Below are 19,931 nucleotides of genomic sequence, written 5' to 3'. Positions count from 1 at the left end.
GTTAAATTAAAAGGTTTTCAAATAAACGCTTAATTTAAAGTACGCTTTAAGTTTGATAATGACCTAATAATTAAGTTAATTTAAAAAAAAAACTATTATTTTATTCGTTTTTCATTTTCAAATTTTATGTTGCACTTAACTCATTTGTTTAAAATGTAATATGAAGAACGACTTGGTGAGATAAATAAAGAATTATTTACTTTGAAAAAAGTGCTTGTAAAATAATTGGCGATAAACCATTATAGGAATGGTTTATAATTCGTCAAGATATTTTTTTCTCATCGAAATCATTTACTCCCATTCAACTGATGTTCAAATTTGTTTTCCCATTCAGCTTGTAGAACTTCTTGATAGATCTTGATTTCATAAACAATTGCATCGTCAAACTACAAGTAAATTCATACTACTATAACCTAATCTTACTGGCGTAAATTACCAACGAGTGTGTACACCGACCACCTACCTATACAGGCCATGTAGCATTGAATTAAAGAAATAATAGTATTTTTTTCCAATTTCAGCTTATGTCTTTATCATTATTTCGGTAAAATGAATGATTCATCGGATAACCCATAAATAGTGTCCTGGGATACTTATTTAGAAGCATACAAACATAAAAAAAAGCATTTGCCACGAGTATCGCATGTCAGCTTATCTTGATACAGTTTTTTCAACATTTGTTACAGTGAAACCTCTCTAAGGTTAATCTTCAAGGGACCGTCAACTTAGAGAGATGTTCATGTTGAAGAAAACTAATGAAAACTAACGACTACACATGTGTGGAATATGACGGGACCATTTTAAAGAAACAATTCATCTTCAAGATACTGCATTTTAGAGAGATTTCACTGTACTTATAATTTGGTCTCTTCGAGATGCTCACTTGCTTATTTCCCTTTCAAAATGCTTATCTACGTCGTCGAACTTTCCCTGCTTATATTCCAAAATACTGAAGTCCAATAGCTTCAAACCTGGAAGAGCTGCAGGCCATTCAGATGAACTGATGGAATAACATAAATTATCCTTACATCATTCCTGATTTCTCATTCACTATTCTCGCCTTATGGATTGGTGCTGAATCGTGTTGAAAGCAGACACTATCATTTCCAAAACATATTTTAGCTTCAAATGATATTAGATAACGTATTGTAAACAGATATACTTGTTTCGTTTTACGTCTCTGGCAATTGATAACAATGTCAATTTCCCTTTTTCGTTCGTAAAAAGTAATCTGATACAAAAACAATAACAATTTTTTTACACAAAATTAAAAGAATCATAATGTTGGGGATTCCTCAATTTAATGACATCTATTATAGATAAAATAGAACACGCAACAGGTAACATGCAGATTTATTGAACGAGCTACTATGCTACTGGATAAAATCAATAGAAATATGGTAGAATTTCGGGTAAAAAACGAAATTGTTTAAAAAAAAATGCGGATGGGATACTCCATCTAAACAATATTTTAACAGAGATTGGGATTACTGCTCGATAATGACATGATTTGAAATCAAACAAATCTGGAAAAAAAATATCATTTAAGCTCCGATTCTAATCTTTTCCAGTAAACTGGCTGTTGCACTCGTATGCATCTACATCTACATGTCTGCACAGACCAGTTGTTTTCAATATTTTTGCAGTTTTTTCTTCCATGTAGGTTGCATGTAGAATTTCATTCCCCCTTCACAAGTTCATGAGCGGGGGACAACTCATATAGCGCAAATTTGATAAAAAAAAAAAAAATTCACCAAAAAATCAAAATTCTCCTTTTTAAAATTTCCCCACCGATTGAAAAACGCTAGACTTATTATGACAAATACATCAGTTTTACAAATAATCATCTATAAGAAAGCTTCTTCGTCCAAGCGAACAGAATATCTCACAAAAAGAGTTCTTGTCCCAACGTACAACACAGTCTGTACATACGGCCGAGCATGCTGGCTAAATGAGCATACAGAAGACAGTGAAAAAGGGTTCCAATCAAATCAATCGGTCGCGTCCAAACACACACTTTCACAAGTCACACACGCGCACCGTTTGCACTGTTATGCTGTTCCTATGCGTTTGACCATTTCAAGGACTTTCCAACGACCACACACAACCAGGCCAATGCAAACAACGCAAGCGCAAGTAAAAACGCACTATGCAAACAACAGACACAGAGTCTTAAGTCTCGACAGCAAGGGTTGGGTCTGAATCGAATGGTCGTTCCGTGTGCCGGTAGTAAGCAGGAAATGCAATACATTCTCACAGCGACAGCTCCCCTCCGGCTACCCGATTGTGTGTCACATACATTTGGCTTTCCATTCTCAAGCAGCCCCCAACCCACCACACCAAACCAAAGTGTCACTCATTCGAGCATGAAATTTAAATGCGTCACACTGCGACGAAGCCTACAAATAGCACACAAAACATGGCTTTCACTCACCTGCTTTTTGTGCATATGCTGGTTTCGTACCATTTATTAGTAAAGTATGAGATTTTAATTTTCGTACTAATATTAATAAAACCAGAACTAGAGCATACAATTTGTTTTCTATAACATATAAATTAGATAATGAATAAAACTGACGTGGATTTTATTTTAGTCGCAGGGTACAGTCATTCGACGGGTTTCCGAGGCAAAAACAAACCATGGTAATAGTGTAGGCGGACTGGAATGGACAAGTGGCGCCTTTTTTGACGCGTCGAGGAAGTAAAAACGCGCGGTTCGCAGTCCAAGAAACCAGTTGGTGATCGAACTAGTTACTAGTTTGACCTAATAAAGCAATAAAGTAGGTAAACGTAGTACGATCAGCGTGACGTATATTATCCAGCGTGATCCACCACTAGAGTAAACTATCAAGGCTTAGTATATGAAGAAAATAAATCGTACTAATCTCTTTCAAACTACCATTACATTAAGTTTTTATTCTTTAAACGAAAAATACCTTACTTGTGGTTATGATGTTTCATGAAAAATGAACAGTTTTATCTTTACATTTTATGTTTCCTCATCGTACACTCGTATTATCAGAATGGATATGATTTGCTGGAACTTAAACTGAACATTTGTTATAAAACAACGAAATACTCAAATGTGTTTGTGACATAATTAATATTAATGTGAAACAACGATAACTAGTAGTTATTTATGCATGATCTAACACGAGCTAAGTGCGGCTCGCCTGTCGCATGCGGCTGCCTAAATATTTCATAGAACTTTTCCACCTATTAATCCATGGTTGTTTATCAATTTGACTGTTACAGGGTTTTCCAAGTCAGTTACGAATGTAAACATTGTTATTCGCCGCGTCCAAAATGTTAATCCACATCAATCTGAGATTTCATTTCCATCACAATAATTTTCAATTTCTCCAACATGATTTTCAACACGACTCAAGCTGGATTGAGTTTGACAGTTCTTTGTTATGTGTTGAAAATCATGTGTTGGAACTGAAAGTTCTATTTGAAGCAACAATGTTTACATTCGACTATCAACATTTTTATAAAATTTGGTTATTTCGACCGCAAAGATTTTGGAGACCCAATGATCAAACATAAAAATTAATACCAATATCACAGGCAAAATAATATGAATAAAAATACTTTGCATACAATAAATCAGGCAGCCTTGAAACTACAAATTGCTCTTTCACTATTGCCTCGGTGATGCTAGGTACATATGATATTTAGGCATTTTTCATGTTCATGTTGCCAACGATAGTAAACAAAAACAGTCAGAAATAAATACCGTACGCAAATTTTACAGTTTTATAAGGTGTGTTGGATAGTGTTGTTAATCCAAAGTAGTTAAATTATCCAAACAACTTTACATCATACGCATGTGATATCAACTTCAATGTCAAACCAATGCCATAGTTATTCCCCTCCTTCTCCTTCGATCCGGCTACATCTATATCTATGCAGAAAACTACAACATTAGTATTCTCTTTCATTAAATAATGCGCACCTTAGACTAGTTAACAACAACGTCCTGCATTAGACAACAACGTGCGTTATTGATCCTGAAGATCGAGCAATGAAAATAATTCTAAAAACGAGAAAATTCTCTAAATTATATTTGTAACTTTGGATGACGATGTCTTAAATAAAACATAACCAGCTGCTCATCAATACTACCATGTGGAAGACGCAATTTTATCGAATGTCTCTACGTAATTTTAAGACGTAAATACGTACTGAACCCTGTATTCCTCATACAAACGTTGTACCAGGCTAGAAGAGCGCAGCAACTACCAACATTTACATTTTTGCTTGCAGACGTCAGTGATCCACACCCAAAGCAGCATATATATGTAACCACAACTCGTGTAGCGAATCTTCAATCCCAGGGTGTAAGTCCTGGTGGGGCAGTTTTCTTGTTCTCCCCCTTGATACTAGCCACACAGTCGATTCTTAAATTACAACAAATGGAAGACCAACCATCGACGAATTGGATCGGATGGTACGATATGGAAAATTACGACACATCGCACATACGCGCCTCTTCCAACACATACACACACTTCTCTTATACCTCTCTACCTAAGATTACTTAGCCCAGGCCCGTTTCGACCAGAGGGGTAGTAGGTAGTGTGTATTCGTAGTTCCGTGCGGTATTTCGTATCGATTGGTCTCGGTTAAAGAAGTCGAAAAAAAACTACTTCCTTACGAAATACATGGCAACAACAGAGCGTTGGACAGAGCAGGGAAGAATGAAACGCTTGACGCTCTCTTCTAGCATACGGCTTCTCTTCTACTAGATGCGGTGTTGTGTGCTGCGCATTGTGCGTGTCTCATCATCGACGATGGCGGTTGAAGGGCGTTCATAAGACAAACGTGAAAGGAAGGGAAGAAGGACCGTGCAAAGGGATACAAATACAAGAGAGACCTTCCGTCCCAATCTAAAAACAGAGGGATAATAAAAAGAAAAGGAAAACAACGCTCTTAAAAAGATGAAACGTCTTTCCTCCGCGGCCTCTATTGCTCTCTCTTATTTCCTACACCGTCTCGTCTAGCCTTTTTATCACGTATACACACACACACAAACACACAAGCGGCCAAGCAGTGGCTGCGCTGTGCTCTTCAGGTCGGTGCGTCGACATCGATTGCCTCAAATGTGTGTTGCCTCATACAATGAAGTAAGCAAGAATATGTGCGCTAGTGGTTGTAGGTTAAAAACACCAAACACACACATCTACATAAACACATCCATATACACACACAGTGTGTGGTGATGTTGGCAAAAGAAGCCAACGGACGAAGAGCACCATGATTCGGCATTTCATTCGCTGGCCCGGTGTTTTTTCTTCCTTCTCCCTTTTGCTTTAGCGACTGTGGTCGATCCAAAGCAAAGCAAACGGAGGGTGAACACACCGATAAAATCCCAGGGATGACGTGACGGCGTTGCGCCGACTGTCTCTCCGGCGTGCGAGTCACGGTACGCAAGAGAGCACACGCAGCAGCAGCACCACCACAGCACACACTGCTGCTACTGCTGCACGGTTTGCCCTGGAGGCAGCCGTGGACCAAAACCATATCAACTCAGCGCACACACACCGTGTGTATATCGTTCCATCCATCGACTGTATACAACACAGTTATACATCTCGGTCAAATCCTTTCGGTCGCTCTCACGCGCTTACAGGCCGTCGCTGCGCAAGCGCTACACACGAAACAGCGTCTTCCATCCCGCTCGCTCTGCCAGTTTTGACAAGCGTCCAATTAAAATCAATATACTAACCCTACGGAAAACATCGGTCCACGTACAGCGTTTTTTCCCATTCCATCCTACCCCATTTTGCCGATCGTGCGCTACTCTCTTGCCGCTATCTCGCTCTCGGTCTCGCTCTTGGCAGAGGGAAACGGGCCAAAAACACAAGGCACACACTTTGCACAAGCCAAACTCCTTTCCTCTCCCCCTGTTCTCCTCTCTCTTTCACGCTCTCTTGTGAAACCAAACCCAAACGGACTGCGTGCCTCACTGCACGTCAAAAAGAAACCGACCGATGTTTGGCCTACTCGCTCTCTCCTTCATTTCCCCCTCTCAAATGCACATTGTTTTGACGCTTCAGCACACTGCATAGCGCGAAAAAGTAGCGCCACAGGAAGGAAAGAGCCGACCGAGCACATAGTTCGCTCTCACTCGCTCCCGTTTGCTTCTCGATCAACATCGCCATCATCCTTCCATCAGCCGGCAACACCGTCGTCGTCCACGACCCAGCAAGAGTGCTTTGCCTCACATTATGACGCAGATAGAGTTGGCTGCCGTTGGCTTCTCCGACGGCCGGGACGACTTACACCGTGGGTTGAATTTGGTCCTTCGAAACGGAATGGGTTTTCTCGCTCCGATGATTGGGGGGGTTTTGGAGCTCTAATGCATTACAACTTCGAGTGCACATACATACACACACACATATACTGTGCGCGAGGTAAATCGTCTTTTCTTGACAAGAGAAAAATCCCCGCAACAGATCCACGATGGTAGCGAAAAAGGGACGGATGGCACAACGGCATTATACGCCGTATGTGTGTGGTGCTGTCGACAGACGGAGTGGTGTGGTGCGAGCACTCTAGCAGGCAAAACGCATGACGAAGCGCATCCGGGAAGGTATACGTACAAACGCACATATACACACACAATCTGTTGGTGCGGTAGCGGTGAAGATTACGTTTTCTCTCTTCCATTCTATTTACTTTGGCTGACACAAATCATCAGTCCATCGCATTTACTCTACCGCAAACAGAAAAAAAATCCGCCATATTCGGCGCTCTGCTGGGGAAGAGACTTGTACAAAAACAACATACCCCTGGCAGTACGTACCACACTGAACCGAAGGAAGGGGTTGGTGTTCTGTGTTCATCATCTTCTTCCTTTTTCAACCTTCCTCAGGTCTGTTGAACCATATCGCTACAACCGGATTTCTACCCATAGCCAGCATCCAACCAAACAGCGTAAAACACAAAAACAACTCAATCGAGGACAAAATTAAGAAAAAAAACAATGCTCTACAATACGTTTCAGTCTTCATCTTCACACATACACATACACACCAATGTACAAAGTTTCCGTTGCCATTGTGAGAAGCAAAAATAAGAAACAATCTCCAGCAGGAGGTGGTATGTAAAGAAATCAAGTATTCGACTTTTGTATGGAAACCAATCGACAAGCTCCACGAGTGTGTCCGCTTTCACGGGCAGTGCACCACGCTGGTGGTGCTGAGGTTCGCGTTCGAAGGGTCGTTTCTTTGCTTTTTGGAACTGCGACTTCATAAACAACAAACGAGTATGCGTGTCATATCTCATTACCTCCTGGTACAGTGGTGGTGGTGGTGACGATCGATCCTTTCCCAAGCACAGATATTTGATATATTCCCAAAGTACTCTCTGCCCGGTCATACTAACCGCTAAATGAAACGTCCAACCAAGCCCAAATAAAACAAAGCAGCCGGAGAGGACACACTGCATTGAATGCCCTTGTCTAAGCTCAACGTCGCACTATAAGAAGTTTCTGAGAATATGCCGATCATGAATAAAGCAAAAACGTTGTTTTCTTTCCTAAAAATGCACTCCAAATTCTATGTAAGTATTATAACCACATCATAGGGAAAATAAACTTTCGAAAGCAGTCCACCGGCCCACAAATGTAATTGACATGTGGACGTCATACATTTCTGTTACTAGCTCTTATTGTTCTTGACTGGTTTCTTCTCCTCACGTGTTTTATTCCCATGCCCTTATGCATGCGCATATTCTACACCCTAAAAGTCTTCTTTATTGAATGTTTCACAACTATAATGTTTGCTTTTTAGTAACTATTACTGGTTTCACAGGTTCTCTCAGAACCAGTCTATTTTTTTTAAACAAAGAGCCCATATTATCTTTTAAATAGTCTCATCAGTATCATAAAACATGTTAAAACAGTATTCAGAAATAGTAGAGCACTTGAATCAACTTATGTCGTGTAATTTGTGAGATATTAACTACAATAAAAACTAGCCTCATGATCATACACAAAAAAGTTACCTTTTCCCATATTTTTTTCCTCTAAAACAACTATATTTCGTTACTAGTTTGTAAACTTCTAAGCATTAGCTTCCCATTTTCAGCGTACATTCAATCATGTGCAGACACCGAGGCTCTATCCATGACAAGACGGCTGTTTTCTCGGTGTAACTCTTCCAAATTATTGCTCCATCGGGGCAAAGAAGGGAGCGGCCAGTCTCGTTCGGTTCGGTCCCTACCAAAACGGGAAGCCAAAACGAGCAATACTCGCATTAACAGGTGCACAGCGTGAGTGAGAATGAGATAGTACGACGACAACGCGCCCGTTTGCTAGAATGAGTAGCTGCTAGAAGGAACCAGGGGATTACGTTTTCAGCCGGGTAAGAAGAGAAGTTTAGCGAGACGCGCGTTTATGCCCGCAGCACTACCCTAGGGGACGTGGTGCGCGTGCATATGTGTGTTTGTGTATCTGCATGGGGACGTAAACCAAAACCCAGCATAAGAAATGCGAAAACTACCGGACCGGATGGATAATAACGGCAGGAAGGAAAAGAAGCTCCTTATAAAAAGACAGAAAGCATGAAAGAGAGAGGGAGAGAGAAAGGGCGTATCGTCATAATAATGTAGAAGAAACCCTTCAGAATGCGAGAATATATCGCGCAAAATGTTCTCAACCCTGAGTAAGAGTAAGAGAGAGAGGGGAGCTTTTTACGTAGCTTATTCCGTCCCGCTTTAACAATCGAGCACACAGCGTTTCCTGCTGTGTACTGTCAATGCTGGTGCCTTTTGGGAACGACACAACAGGGCTTTGGTACGCGTAGCAAAGGAGCATTTTGTGTGACTTTTGAGTGGAATTAATATTCATTAAACTCAGTAAAAAGAACATACGAAATTTAGCTCTAGCGATTACAGAACAGATCAAGTATTTATAAATAAAAAATAATGATCTTAAGCTTAAAAAAATACGTGACTGTTCCTTGTTGGTTTGCTACTTTTTTTTAATCCTCCATAAAACATTCGGATAGTATACGTTCCCAGCCCAAGGAACAATGAACAGGAGAATTGGTTAATTCTTCTTCACACAACAACAAACTGCTCTCGCTGCAAACATTCCCATCGGGCTGGTCGGTCGGTCGGCGGTCGTATTGTGGAACCAGTGCACGGTTTTGATTTCCCTCCCGTTTGATAGAAAGAGTCGCAACGAAACCCTAAATCCACCTGAAAGAAGGAAACGAACATCTCAAAACCCCACACGAATTGGAAAAATTCTGCAATGGCGCTTTCCCATTGTAAATACTCGCTACTCTCGCACAAGCAACATCGTCGCTTGCGCTGCTCATACAGAGTACGCGACACGAAACACAGTTCCGCGCAAAGCGCTGCTCTAGGCATTCCGGGGACTCTTTTTGTTCCCATTATTTTCCCCCCGTTTTCCGTGCCGTGCTGGCCCAGCTATTCGATTATTTCATGTCACAAAAGCACTCGCGTCGACGTTCCCTGTTTTTATTCCAGGCTTTTCGTTTCATTCCTGATTCCAGCCACAGCCACTGCTTTTGAGGCGCTTCCCATCGTTTACTGCTGCTGCTGCTGGCTGGCCTTTTGCTTCTTCTGCTGCTTGCTATCTTATCTGGGCGCTCTCGCTCTGCCTAAGCGAACGTGTAAGCCCTCTCTCACACACACACACAACCGTACATCAGGACGGGGGGTAGGGCATCTGTGGAAAAACACTCGAAGCCCTACATGAACGGAATAGCGCGGCGAAGAATACAACCAGTGACGCAGAATGAAGACGAACAAAAAAACAGGCTTTGACGGTGTCGTCCGTACGCCTCGCTCTGTGTGAACCCATCTGTAATAATACAGCTGTGAGCATGTGTGCGTGTGTGTGCAGCAGAGTGGTCTCATCTATCTTGCTTTCATTCTGGCACACAACCAAAGAGACCCCATCTCGCTTCGGCGCGTGCATTTCGAAAAGGTTTTCAAAACGCTGCTTTCACGCACACACCAACACCCAGCAGAGCTCGATACGGCCGGCGGTGGTGGTGGTGGTGGTGGTGTGTGCAGCGCGCTGTGTGCCAAACGATCCAAAGCGAGGCGATGACTTGGCTCTGCCGCGTGAGATTGTGCGCGCGCGCGTGAAAGAGTGAGATGTAGAAAGAGCGTGCGGGAAAGCAGGAGAGCAGTCACCCCGAACGGACGGACGAGAGTCGAGAGATAGTGAGATACAAATAAAATGTACTAACCCTACGGAAAACATCGGTCCATGGCTATTACGTGTGTGCTTTTTTTCCTCTTCTCCCTTCATTCAATTATTTATCGATTTTCAGCTCCAAAATTAGTAAAATTGTATAATTTCAATATTCTTTCGCACAATGCTTTGGCAAGAACGCACACCCTCTATCACACGGTCCAGGAGCTACAAAACCAAAACACAAGGATTGTGATAGTACTACAAAAGTCGGCAGCCATTCCCCGGCTCTAGAGCCAGGAGGGATGCGTTTGTGCTGTTTGGAGAAGTTTCTTTGATAGAAATATTGACAAGTTACTACGTGTTTGAGAACTGACCACCGGTTGGGAAGAGTTCGAATGGCTTAATGAAATCAATTTCATTCGTAGCACAATAATTGTGTTTCTGGACACTTCAATAATTTTATTAAAATAATGAATTTAGCATAATTCCACACACTTTGCACATTTCAATCATAGTATGCCGAATCAAGCATAATTCGTCACTTTAATGCTCTCTTTTTCATGGTATTCATACGCTACCACCATTCGTATGCCATTGGTCGAGGAAAGAATCTCCCTGGAGAAGATTTCATTTCCACACATTGTGAAATTGTGAAAAGCCTCTTGAATCGCAAAAAACGGTACGATAAACGAAACATGGTACGATAAACATAAATGGCGTGCTCTAATCGATGTGTCATACTTGGCAGGTTTGGTTTAGCCCAGAGCGAAAACACAGTGGACACACTTTTTTTACGCAAATTACTTTTATCAAACAAAATTATACCACGAATAGTGAGCGGTAAACGTCGTCCAAGAATAGAACACGATTGGGGATGATAAATGATGCGATAAATCGAATATTTTATTGATCATCGGAACAGATACGGCTTCTACTGTTCCGTCCGTGTTAGTGTGAGGGGAGGAGTGGAAATGTGCAAACCTACGAGTGTATTATCCAGTGCAATTTTCTCCAACGAGAAGAATGCTTCCATCCTTAGCAATCAGCCACAGCAGCAGCAGCAGCAGCACAGTCAAGGGCAATAATATGGCGGGAACAAATGCATTGGGGATTTTATGTTTATTGATGTATGCTCGACGTTCTTCTTTATTGGGGTGGATTTTACAGATGAATTGCATCCCGAAGAAACTGGCATATCTCTCCTCTCTCATTATGTGCTCGCTGCCTATGCCCGGCATATCATTTGCTCTCAGTCGGGGAGTGCATTTATTGGCATCATTCGTTTTACACGACATTATTGTGTGCCTGTGTGTGCCCTTTTACTGTAATCCCAAACATGGTGGGGACATATAGAATGCCAGTAAAATGCGATGAATTGGTACTGACGATACACAAACAATTCTTAATACGAGCAGCAAATAATGTGCTAAGATATAATAAAATACGGGGAGGCTACCATGAGTTCGACGGTGTATGTTTTAATATGTTGTTCCATTTACAATGTTACATTATTTAACGCGATTCTGGAACCAATTCCAGTGTGTCACTGTACACGTCGAACCATCAATCTCGTAAGTGCTCTTGTAGTTTCTCTTCGCTTACTTCACCCTTTCTGGTACTTTATGTGTGCTTCTTGAATTGCTCAAATTCATAAGGGCAACCCTAGCCCACAATTTGACTATTCTTCAATATGTTTCTATACTCAGAGGACCATCGGTGGGTAGGATGATACCGGGTGAGATAAGTACATCCCATACATCCTTCGTGTGACTAGAACATGTTTGGCAGGACGGTCGGCAGCTGCGCAATTCCCTTTTCGTAAACCCATACACAACTTTACTTTGAACTCCTGCCTAGGTACCTAGGCAAATAAGAAGGAAGTTAATTCCTACATAAGTTAAGCTAGCGGAGCTAGGAGAAATGACACATTTATTGCAGGGAAATGATAAATAACCTTAACATTAAGTATTGGATATTGTGAACAAAATGCTTACCTTTTAAAATGATCCCTTAGCTTGTCCTCTCGTACCGTTTCGGGCAAATTTCCAACCCAAAGATGTCGAGTCTCGCGTACCATTTTCTAGCCTCTGATGCTTCATGGAGGCGGATCTTGGCTTCTACGGGTAAGATCAACGCGGAAGGGAGCAGACAGGGACACACGCACACACATACAAACGCGCGCGCACACACACACGCACACACTTATGGCTCCTCTTTCTCTTTGTGCGAGCGTGCCCTTTCCGTGATCGTTATCGCGTTACACTGAACAAATCTGAACGCACACACAAAGGAAGATTATGTTTCCTTCTCCAAGCGCAAACCACCGCCAAATGTGTGGGGGGTATGGGGAGAGATGAATGGGAGGATTTTTAAGATCTTAGCTTAGATCGAGAGATGTTACTATGAGAGGAGTGAAATTATTGCTTGGTTGTGTGTTTAGGATCATAAGCTGCTTGCGGTAGCTTCATATGGGGGGGTACGGAGATTGGAGGTATCTGGGAGAAGGAATTTCGCGTTCTTGGTTGCGCGCGGTTTTAGATATCTCAATTCAATAAAAACCACTCTTCAGCCATGTAACACAGACACACACCTACTACACACCAAACAAACCACACGCACAAAGCTCGTGTCGTCGTCGTCGCGCACTTAACAATCAGAACGGAATGTGAGCTTAATCCTTTACTCGTGCTCTTCTCTTCTGCAACAGACTGAAGTTTTTCAACAATTAGAAATATAGTGGTGGCCTTTGAAAGACGGTGTTGCGTATGCGTGCTGCAATAAGCATACACCACCTACAACAGTGCACTCGCGCCGTCGACGTCTCTAAGACGACGATCTGGACGGTGCCCGGCGATGGTACACGACGACGCTGTCGATGATCCTTTTTGCTTTTGTTCAAGGCTTTCCGGCGCACATGGTACGCGGCGGGGCGCATTCTGCCTTCATCGTTGTCCCCACTGCATCCTTTCTCCTGCGAGGCAGAGGATGTATTCGCTGGCGTTGCAACTGCTGGTAAAACTCATCCCCAGTGAGTCGCCGCTGGCGTCACTACACATCCAAGCACAACACGTGGGACACACCATTCTTTTCGCAGCTCGCTCGCTGCATTAGGACGCGCAGACCACTCACACGCACACACAAGCAAGCACATTACCACGCATGGTAACAAGTAGATCACGCGCGCACGCACATAGGATCAACTTACTACGCGCAAAGCACGCGTTGGTAGGAGCAAATGCGCACTAAAACTTCACGATCTGCACACACTCGCTCTGCTCCTGTTGCCAGCCTTTCTTTAGCCTTTTTCTGCTTTACTGCTTCTCTTTCACAACATACTTGCATAGCTTTTGCAGTGGACGAGCAGAAAATGCACACGGTGCATTTCGAGCATTGCATACGCACCAGGCACCAGCACTACCTTTTCCCTTTCCCTTGCTGGATACACACCACCGCTCGCTACTATACTCACTTTGCACTCCCTCAAAAACCTTTTAGTGAAAAAATTACAGAAAAAAAACAAAGTGAAAACATGAAAAATGCAGCTCAATCGATTTCGCGCACTTAGTATGCCACACAGCAGGCGCGCCCTATGCCCTCACTGGAAACACACACACACACACACTCACACGAACACATGCACACACAAATTAAACACAGAGCTGCATACACAGTGACGCACACTCCTTTAACGCAGGCGGCGGCCGCATCGACGGTTGGTGGGTTGTGTTACCATGCCGATGCACAATTTCACCGGCGACTTTACCGTGGTGGAGGACGAGTCAGAGAGAAGCAACCTTATATTCCGCGCGACACTCCGCGCGGTTCGTGCAGAAGGGTGTTTCACGCGACCCGACAAACGACAACGCGAACGACAGCCTGGACACTTTCTTTATTGCGACCGAACGCGATTTTCATGATGCTTTCGACGGGTACATCATCATTATACCGAGCCTACTGCTAAGGCCGCTGCCCTTCGGTAGCGCGAATGGAAAATAGCATTTTCCCTTAAATCAAACGACACCGAAAGAGCGAACGCGCGACCGATCACAACGCCGCGACACCAAAACTCAGGCCCCGTCCGCCCTCTCGTTTGCTCCGTTTTCCTTCCTCGTCCTCCACACGTAGCGCTCACCAATCCCCGCGGTGCATGCGGCCGCCAGGTGATGTGAGGGACACCGAGCTAATAAGCTGCCCCGTCCCTTTGAGCCAAGGATAAGCAACACGCCCTTTTTGCACGGCACTTCCTTCCGCGAAAAAAAGGCTTCCTCCTATCCTTTTTTTTATCGACTTTTCTTTCTCAAAAAACGCACACCACCAACAGGATAGGAACAATCAGCAAAACGAAACACCACTTTTGTACAGACCTTAAAAAACAAACCCCTCGTCTGCCCGTCGATGACACACACGCTTCATTTGCGCACTTTTCATTACCTTTTCTTTACTTCTCGCTCGGACTCGCTTCGAAGATCCTGGCTGGCTGGCTGGCTGCCTGCCTGCGGGTGGTGATGGCTTTGCAATTTCACTTCTATGCTCTTCACCACAGGGTTAAAAAACGACACTTTTTACTCTCGCTGGTTCGAGGTATTTTTCGGCCACAAGTATAGCAGCGAAGAGAAGCTCTCTTGCTTCCTCTCTCTGCCCCTTGCCGCTAATGCGTAGCCGTAGTAGAGTGTAGCCAGAAGAAACAATCACACATTCACACACTACTGCTTAGGATGATTCTTCTATGCACAGTGAACACATTACATCTGCTGAAACCACAAACACACATATACACAGAAAAACTAACATTAGTAATGAGATTCGATGGAAATGGATTGCAAATGGCTGGCTAACAGCAGCACTCATAGAAAAGCAGGAACAATAGCATCCGAGTCTGTTTCAAACATTTTGTAACATATACTTTGTATATACAGGTCCTTAGCTACCACATTTGCTATCCAGTTTCTAAGCAACCGTTGTCATCGAGTCATCCTGGGAAGAGAAAGCCGAATTTAAAGTTAGTTTTCGAAAAAAAAAATGACGCACACATACACATTCACAACACAAGCACACAAAATAGTGCAAATAAGAATGAATTGATTGTAACAATAACGCTTCAAAAAGCGGAAATGAACTTCCGAGCAAGAGTGGAACATTCAATACTGGAAAATGTTAAAGCAACATTACTGCAATGGGGGTGAAAATCATGAAAATATTGTTAAAATAGCAATTGCAGTACGGTAGACGGCAGACTTTTATTATATAAGTTTTCTTTTATTCATGTATGACTTTAACGGCCACGCCATTGCTTGCACTGCTGGTAATACTAAGCCGCATTATCAGTCGCTGTAGATTGTTTGACAAAAAATGCATTAAAGGAATCGAGAAAAAAAAACACTTACCAACGCTTCAAATATATTGCACGGAGAAACCACTTCTATAAAGCACTTTTTTATACATTGGTTCTACCCATTATTACAAGCTTCCTATTGCTTCCTTTTTTTCTAGAACGCACACACACACACACACACACGCACACAAGAACGTATATGCTTCTCTTTCTTACCCATGTACTTTTGCTCGAAAAATTTACAATGTATGAGTGGCTTCATTTCTTCTATACTTCTTCACATATTCTTGTTCTCTTTTCTTCCGTACTGGACGGCATTCATCTTACAGCTTTGCGGAGCATCAGTGAAGCACAAAAATTGTATTTTTTTTTTTTTCAGGAAAGCATTATCTTGAGATTGACATGGTTGTTTGCTTAATGCTTCTAGTGGTTGCTGGAGAAAACAACGTTGCTGATGGTAACGTAAAACATGGAGCAGCACACACCTTCAATGCGTTGCCCTGAAATTGTTGCCTCTGTTTCTCCTTCTTTCGACTGCACACAGACGCGCGATTCCGCTGGCCCTGGATTGTTCCGAGCGATATGCCAGCACCACACACAAAAAAAAAAACTGTACCACAATTTTAGCTCACACACACACACACACACGCCACGTACAATCATAATCTAGAAAAAAATAAAGTTTCCTACGCTTTTGTTTCCTAATGGGGTACCGAAATTTTATCACTTTTCACCTTCAATGAATGCACTGGAACACACTAGTTGGAAAGTTTTCTCTTTTTGCTGTACTTTAGTTCAAACTTCACGCGAGCGAACGACACAGCGCCTCCCTGCTGCCATGTGAACGCAAGAATAACAGTGAAATCTCGCTTATCCGTCGTCGCTCGGTGCAAACACGAATAATGGGGAACGGGTGTTCGCCAAGCGTTAGAATGGGAGGTGCTACAATGTCAAACTTGTGACGTTGAATCATTTGACAGAAAGGCACAAAGGCCTGTTCATCGAAATAATAGGCTTTTTTGATGTTCAATTTTTTAAACTTCTTGAGACATTTTATGTTTCTCTTTTAACGAACAATTAATCAGTTTATAAACAAATTTGTGAATTACATGTATATTTACATTTATATAATATTTTCGATGAGGAAATAAAAAAAAGCACGTAACAATAGAAAGGCCCGTATGTGACACGACAATAATATTTTGCAGGAGTTCACTCTTTCAGTGACACAGCTCTTTTGGTGGTGGTACAGTTGGAATTCGTCCGAGTTGAAACTGATCGGCCTTAAAGGCAGCCAAATGCTCCGCTGTAACGTTATCCAGAATGCTGTACATAGTAGCTGATTGTGGGACTGTCGTAGCCTGTGCTGGCGCACCGAAAGCATTCCCACCCAAAGCAGCGCCGAACGGATTCGCCGCTGGTGTGGACAGGAACAAATTTTGTGATGAGGGTGCATTTGCTGAAGGTGCAGCCTGCATCGATGAACCAAATGATCCAAAAGACGCAGTCGTCGGGGCACTGCTGCCGAAAGGCACGGTATTAAACAGACCACTGCTTTGCTGTGGCTGGGCTGCGGCCATCGTTCCAAACCCTCCAAGAGCGGGAGTAGAGGATGCTGCATTGTTGCCAAACATACTAGCTCCACCAAACCCGGAACCAGCACCCGAAGGGTGCCCAAATGTACTGGTAGCGGCACTGGCAAAGAGGTTGCCACCGGCGGCTGGATTCGTGGCCGTTGTCACACCGCCAAACAGTGATGCCCCATTTTGGGCAGGTGGTTGTTGTGGTTGCTGTATGCTTCCAAACAGTCCTCCGCCCATCACGGCAGGACCACCAAAGACGGGGTTCGGTTGTTGTGGCATGCCGAAGATATTTCCAGCGGCAGGTTGCTGTGCAGGTTTGGCAAATATGTTGCCGGTGCTGGAGGCAGCTGTGCCAAAGATGTTGCCAGCTGATTGTGACGCTTGGCCGGTGATGGAACCGCTGCCGAATATACTGCCGGCAGTGCCAGCGTTACTACCACCGATGGCAGCGCTGGATCCGAATCCAGATCCGAACGCATTGCTACTAGTGCCACTGCCAAATATGCCGGACGCCGGAGCATTACTTCCACCCGATCCAATCGATGCAAACGTGTTCAATGGAGCGTTGGTCGGTTTGGCGCTGCTTTCCTGCTGGTTGTAAATTTCCACCAACGTGTTCAGAATGTCTCTGTTCATTGTAGTGAGACATTGCATCTTTGTTTTGGCGTCATTGATCATCTGCGCCAGCTGCATCTGGTGCGCTGGGATGTTGTTTTGCATTTTGGCCTCCAGATACATCATCCGGATCTCTTCGAAGCTGAGATCTTCTATAAAGCTTGGTATGCAGTTTCGCTCCTTGAACGGTCCGAAACACGACAGTGGCCATTGGTTGCCTTTCAGCGACACGTCCACTTCAGTTTTTACAATCGACCTGCAAGAGAAACGTTTGCTACAACCTGGAATGCTGTAAGATCGATGCTCAATGTCCTTACCCAATGTCGATGTGCTCGTTGTTGCATCGGGAGCCAAATCGGCAACTGTTATTCAGAAAGTACATACAAAGAACCATTTTCGAGTGTTTTGCGGTTGCTGCTTTGGATTATACGATTGCCAGAGGCTGTGCGATTTTGTTGCTTTTCTTCACGGCCCCCAGATTGACAGATTATTTTCGTCCGATTTTCGCCGGGCACGAAGTTGAACAATTTTCCCCGATCAGCAGAGTGACCAGAAATACCGATTTATCTGTATTCCTTCCGATTTTTTTTAATTTAAGAGCGTTTCTACATACACCGAGAAAGCAGCTGAGAAAATAAATGACAGCATGCTTTGACAGCGACTGACAGCATTTTCTGTGAGAGAAATCTCCTCGGCATGCAAAGAACGATGGAGCTGAGAAGAAATTGAATTGGCAGTTTATAGCGATCAATCAATTATAGTTTGCATTTGTGCCATCTAATAATCGTAGAAATATTATTAAAAAGTAAAAGAATCTTTTTTGACTTCAATTTAGCGATTCGAATGGATTTTTTCAACATCATTTTAAAAGTCTCATCTCGGCGCTTTTTGGAGCTTCTACACACACCGGCGTGAGAAACTGGTTGTCAATTCTCTCACAGCCATCTCTCACCTGCAGTCTTGGCACCGACAAACCGACGTGAAACTGGCGTTAAAAAAGAGTCCCACACGAAAATATTGTCATTTACCAGTGAGGCCAAAGTGTATGAATATCAGGTGGTCTCGTCCCATACAAATTGACAACTAATTTCGGAATCAAAAAAAGCTCCTTTTGACAGAATGGGTGAAATGATTTTCCATAGGAACCGTTCACTTTGTTCTTAGCAACACATATGTAGTACACATTGGTGTCCTCATCGACGGCATTATTTTGATCCAAAAATGGATTTAAATAGTTCAGATTTGGTTTAGCTTACAATAACAAATATTTTGAGTGCTTTTTAAGGTATTTCTGTGCAAATAACGAAGATTCTAAGTTTGTTTGTGTATTAGGCAAGTCGTCAGAAAGCTTGTTTGGGGAAATGTTTTCACCCATGCTGTCAAAAAGTGACGTTCAACTTTTGCTATGAAAAACAGGCTATGAGACCACCTGATCTTCATACACTTTGAGTGAGGCGATCACTTCTGTCAAAGTAAGCTCTGTTCACTGCTGCTTCGATGTAAACAAGTTTTCTAAATACAAATTGCGAAGGCAGTGTGAGGCAAGATTTTGTGAGAATTTTTGGACAAAACAACCAGGAAAATTATTTTATAAGTTTCCAAATCAATCTAAAAGATGTGAAAAGTACATAAAACAATACGCATTGGAATTTGCGAAGAAAAACAAAAAGGGGATTTAGCAGCATCTTCTCTGTGTCAGTGTAGTAAGCGAATCATTATAGAGATGGCGCTAGTGTTTAACGTATTTTCATTTGAAATAATGAGACAACTTTTGAAGCTCATTTTGTTCGAAGTGTCACGTCGGTTCGTCGGTGCAATCAAATCAGTCTAAATAATCCAGCGAAAATCAAATGACAGCACGTACGATAAAATCGTATCCGATAGAGCACTGCAGCGGCTCTAAGCGGTCGCGTGGAGGCCCGAGAAAAAGAACTTGCCACCGTTGAGAAGAAAATGTGCATCTTAGTCCTTCTTTGGCTTAGAATTCCTAGTACAATTTTAAGATCAACACTTCAGAAAGACCTTCATTGCTGTAACCGCTGAACCGAATCTAATCCATATCCTAGATAAAGGATGCATATTCTCGTGAGATGAAACTTTCATTTTGCGCATGAGTACCCCCCCCCTCCCCATCCCGCTTAAAACATCTTTAGCTTTCACTTCTTTTAACTCGAGTTAAATTTCGAGTTTTTACCTACCGAAAACTACCGATAAAATT

The 19,931-nt window shown here is 42.9% G+C and overlaps 2 protein-coding genes across 8 annotated transcripts in view; both read right to left on the bottom strand.

Moving 5' to 3' along the window:
• The window catches only part of LOC120900190 (protein split ends-like), a 70,276-nt gene extending 53,915 nt beyond the window's left edge, over nucleotides 1-16,361 (bottom strand). For 2 of the 7 annotated variants that reach the window (XM_040306859.1, XM_040306863.1), the window contains exons 1-3: nucleotides 16,206-16,361; nucleotides 14,615-14,934; nucleotides 12,178-12,891 (exon numbers count right to left, since the gene is read on the bottom strand). In XM_040306859.1, the coding sequence (XP_040162793.1) occupies nucleotides 12,178-12,260 (83 nt within the window). In that variant the 5' untranslated portion in view covers nucleotides 12,261-12,891; nucleotides 14,615-14,934; nucleotides 16,206-16,361. Of the gene's footprint in view, nucleotides 1-12,177; nucleotides 12,892-14,614; nucleotides 14,935-16,205 lie in introns of those variants that run through there. The other 5 variants (XM_040306864.1, XM_040306866.1, XM_040306860.1 and 2 more) reach the window with 4 other exon arrangements.
• Nucleotides 16,362-16,677: 316 nt separating this feature from the next.
• LOC120903951 (nuclear pore complex protein Nup98-Nup96-like) lies at nucleotides 16,678-18,210 on the bottom strand. Its single transcript, XM_040313636.1, has 2 exons — nucleotides 18,031-18,210; nucleotides 16,678-17,969 (listed from the first exon to the last, which is right to left on the bottom strand). The coding sequence occupies exons 1-2, from the start codon at nucleotides 18,105-18,107 to the stop codon at nucleotides 16,736-16,738; spliced, it is 1,311 nt and encodes a 436-aa protein (XP_040169570.1). The 5' UTR covers nucleotides 18,108-18,210; the 3' UTR covers nucleotides 16,678-16,735.
• Nucleotides 18,211-19,931: the final 1,721 nt, after the last annotated feature.

This window comes from Anopheles arabiensis, chromosome 3 (genome assembly GCF_016920715.1).
Source record: "Anopheles arabiensis isolate DONGOLA chromosome 3, AaraD3, whole genome shotgun sequence".
Classification (NCBI taxonomy): domain Eukaryota; kingdom Metazoa; phylum Arthropoda; class Insecta; order Diptera; family Culicidae; genus Anopheles; species Anopheles arabiensis.
Note: the sequence above shows the minus strand (reverse complement) of the source record. Positions and strands in the feature narration are given on the sequence as shown.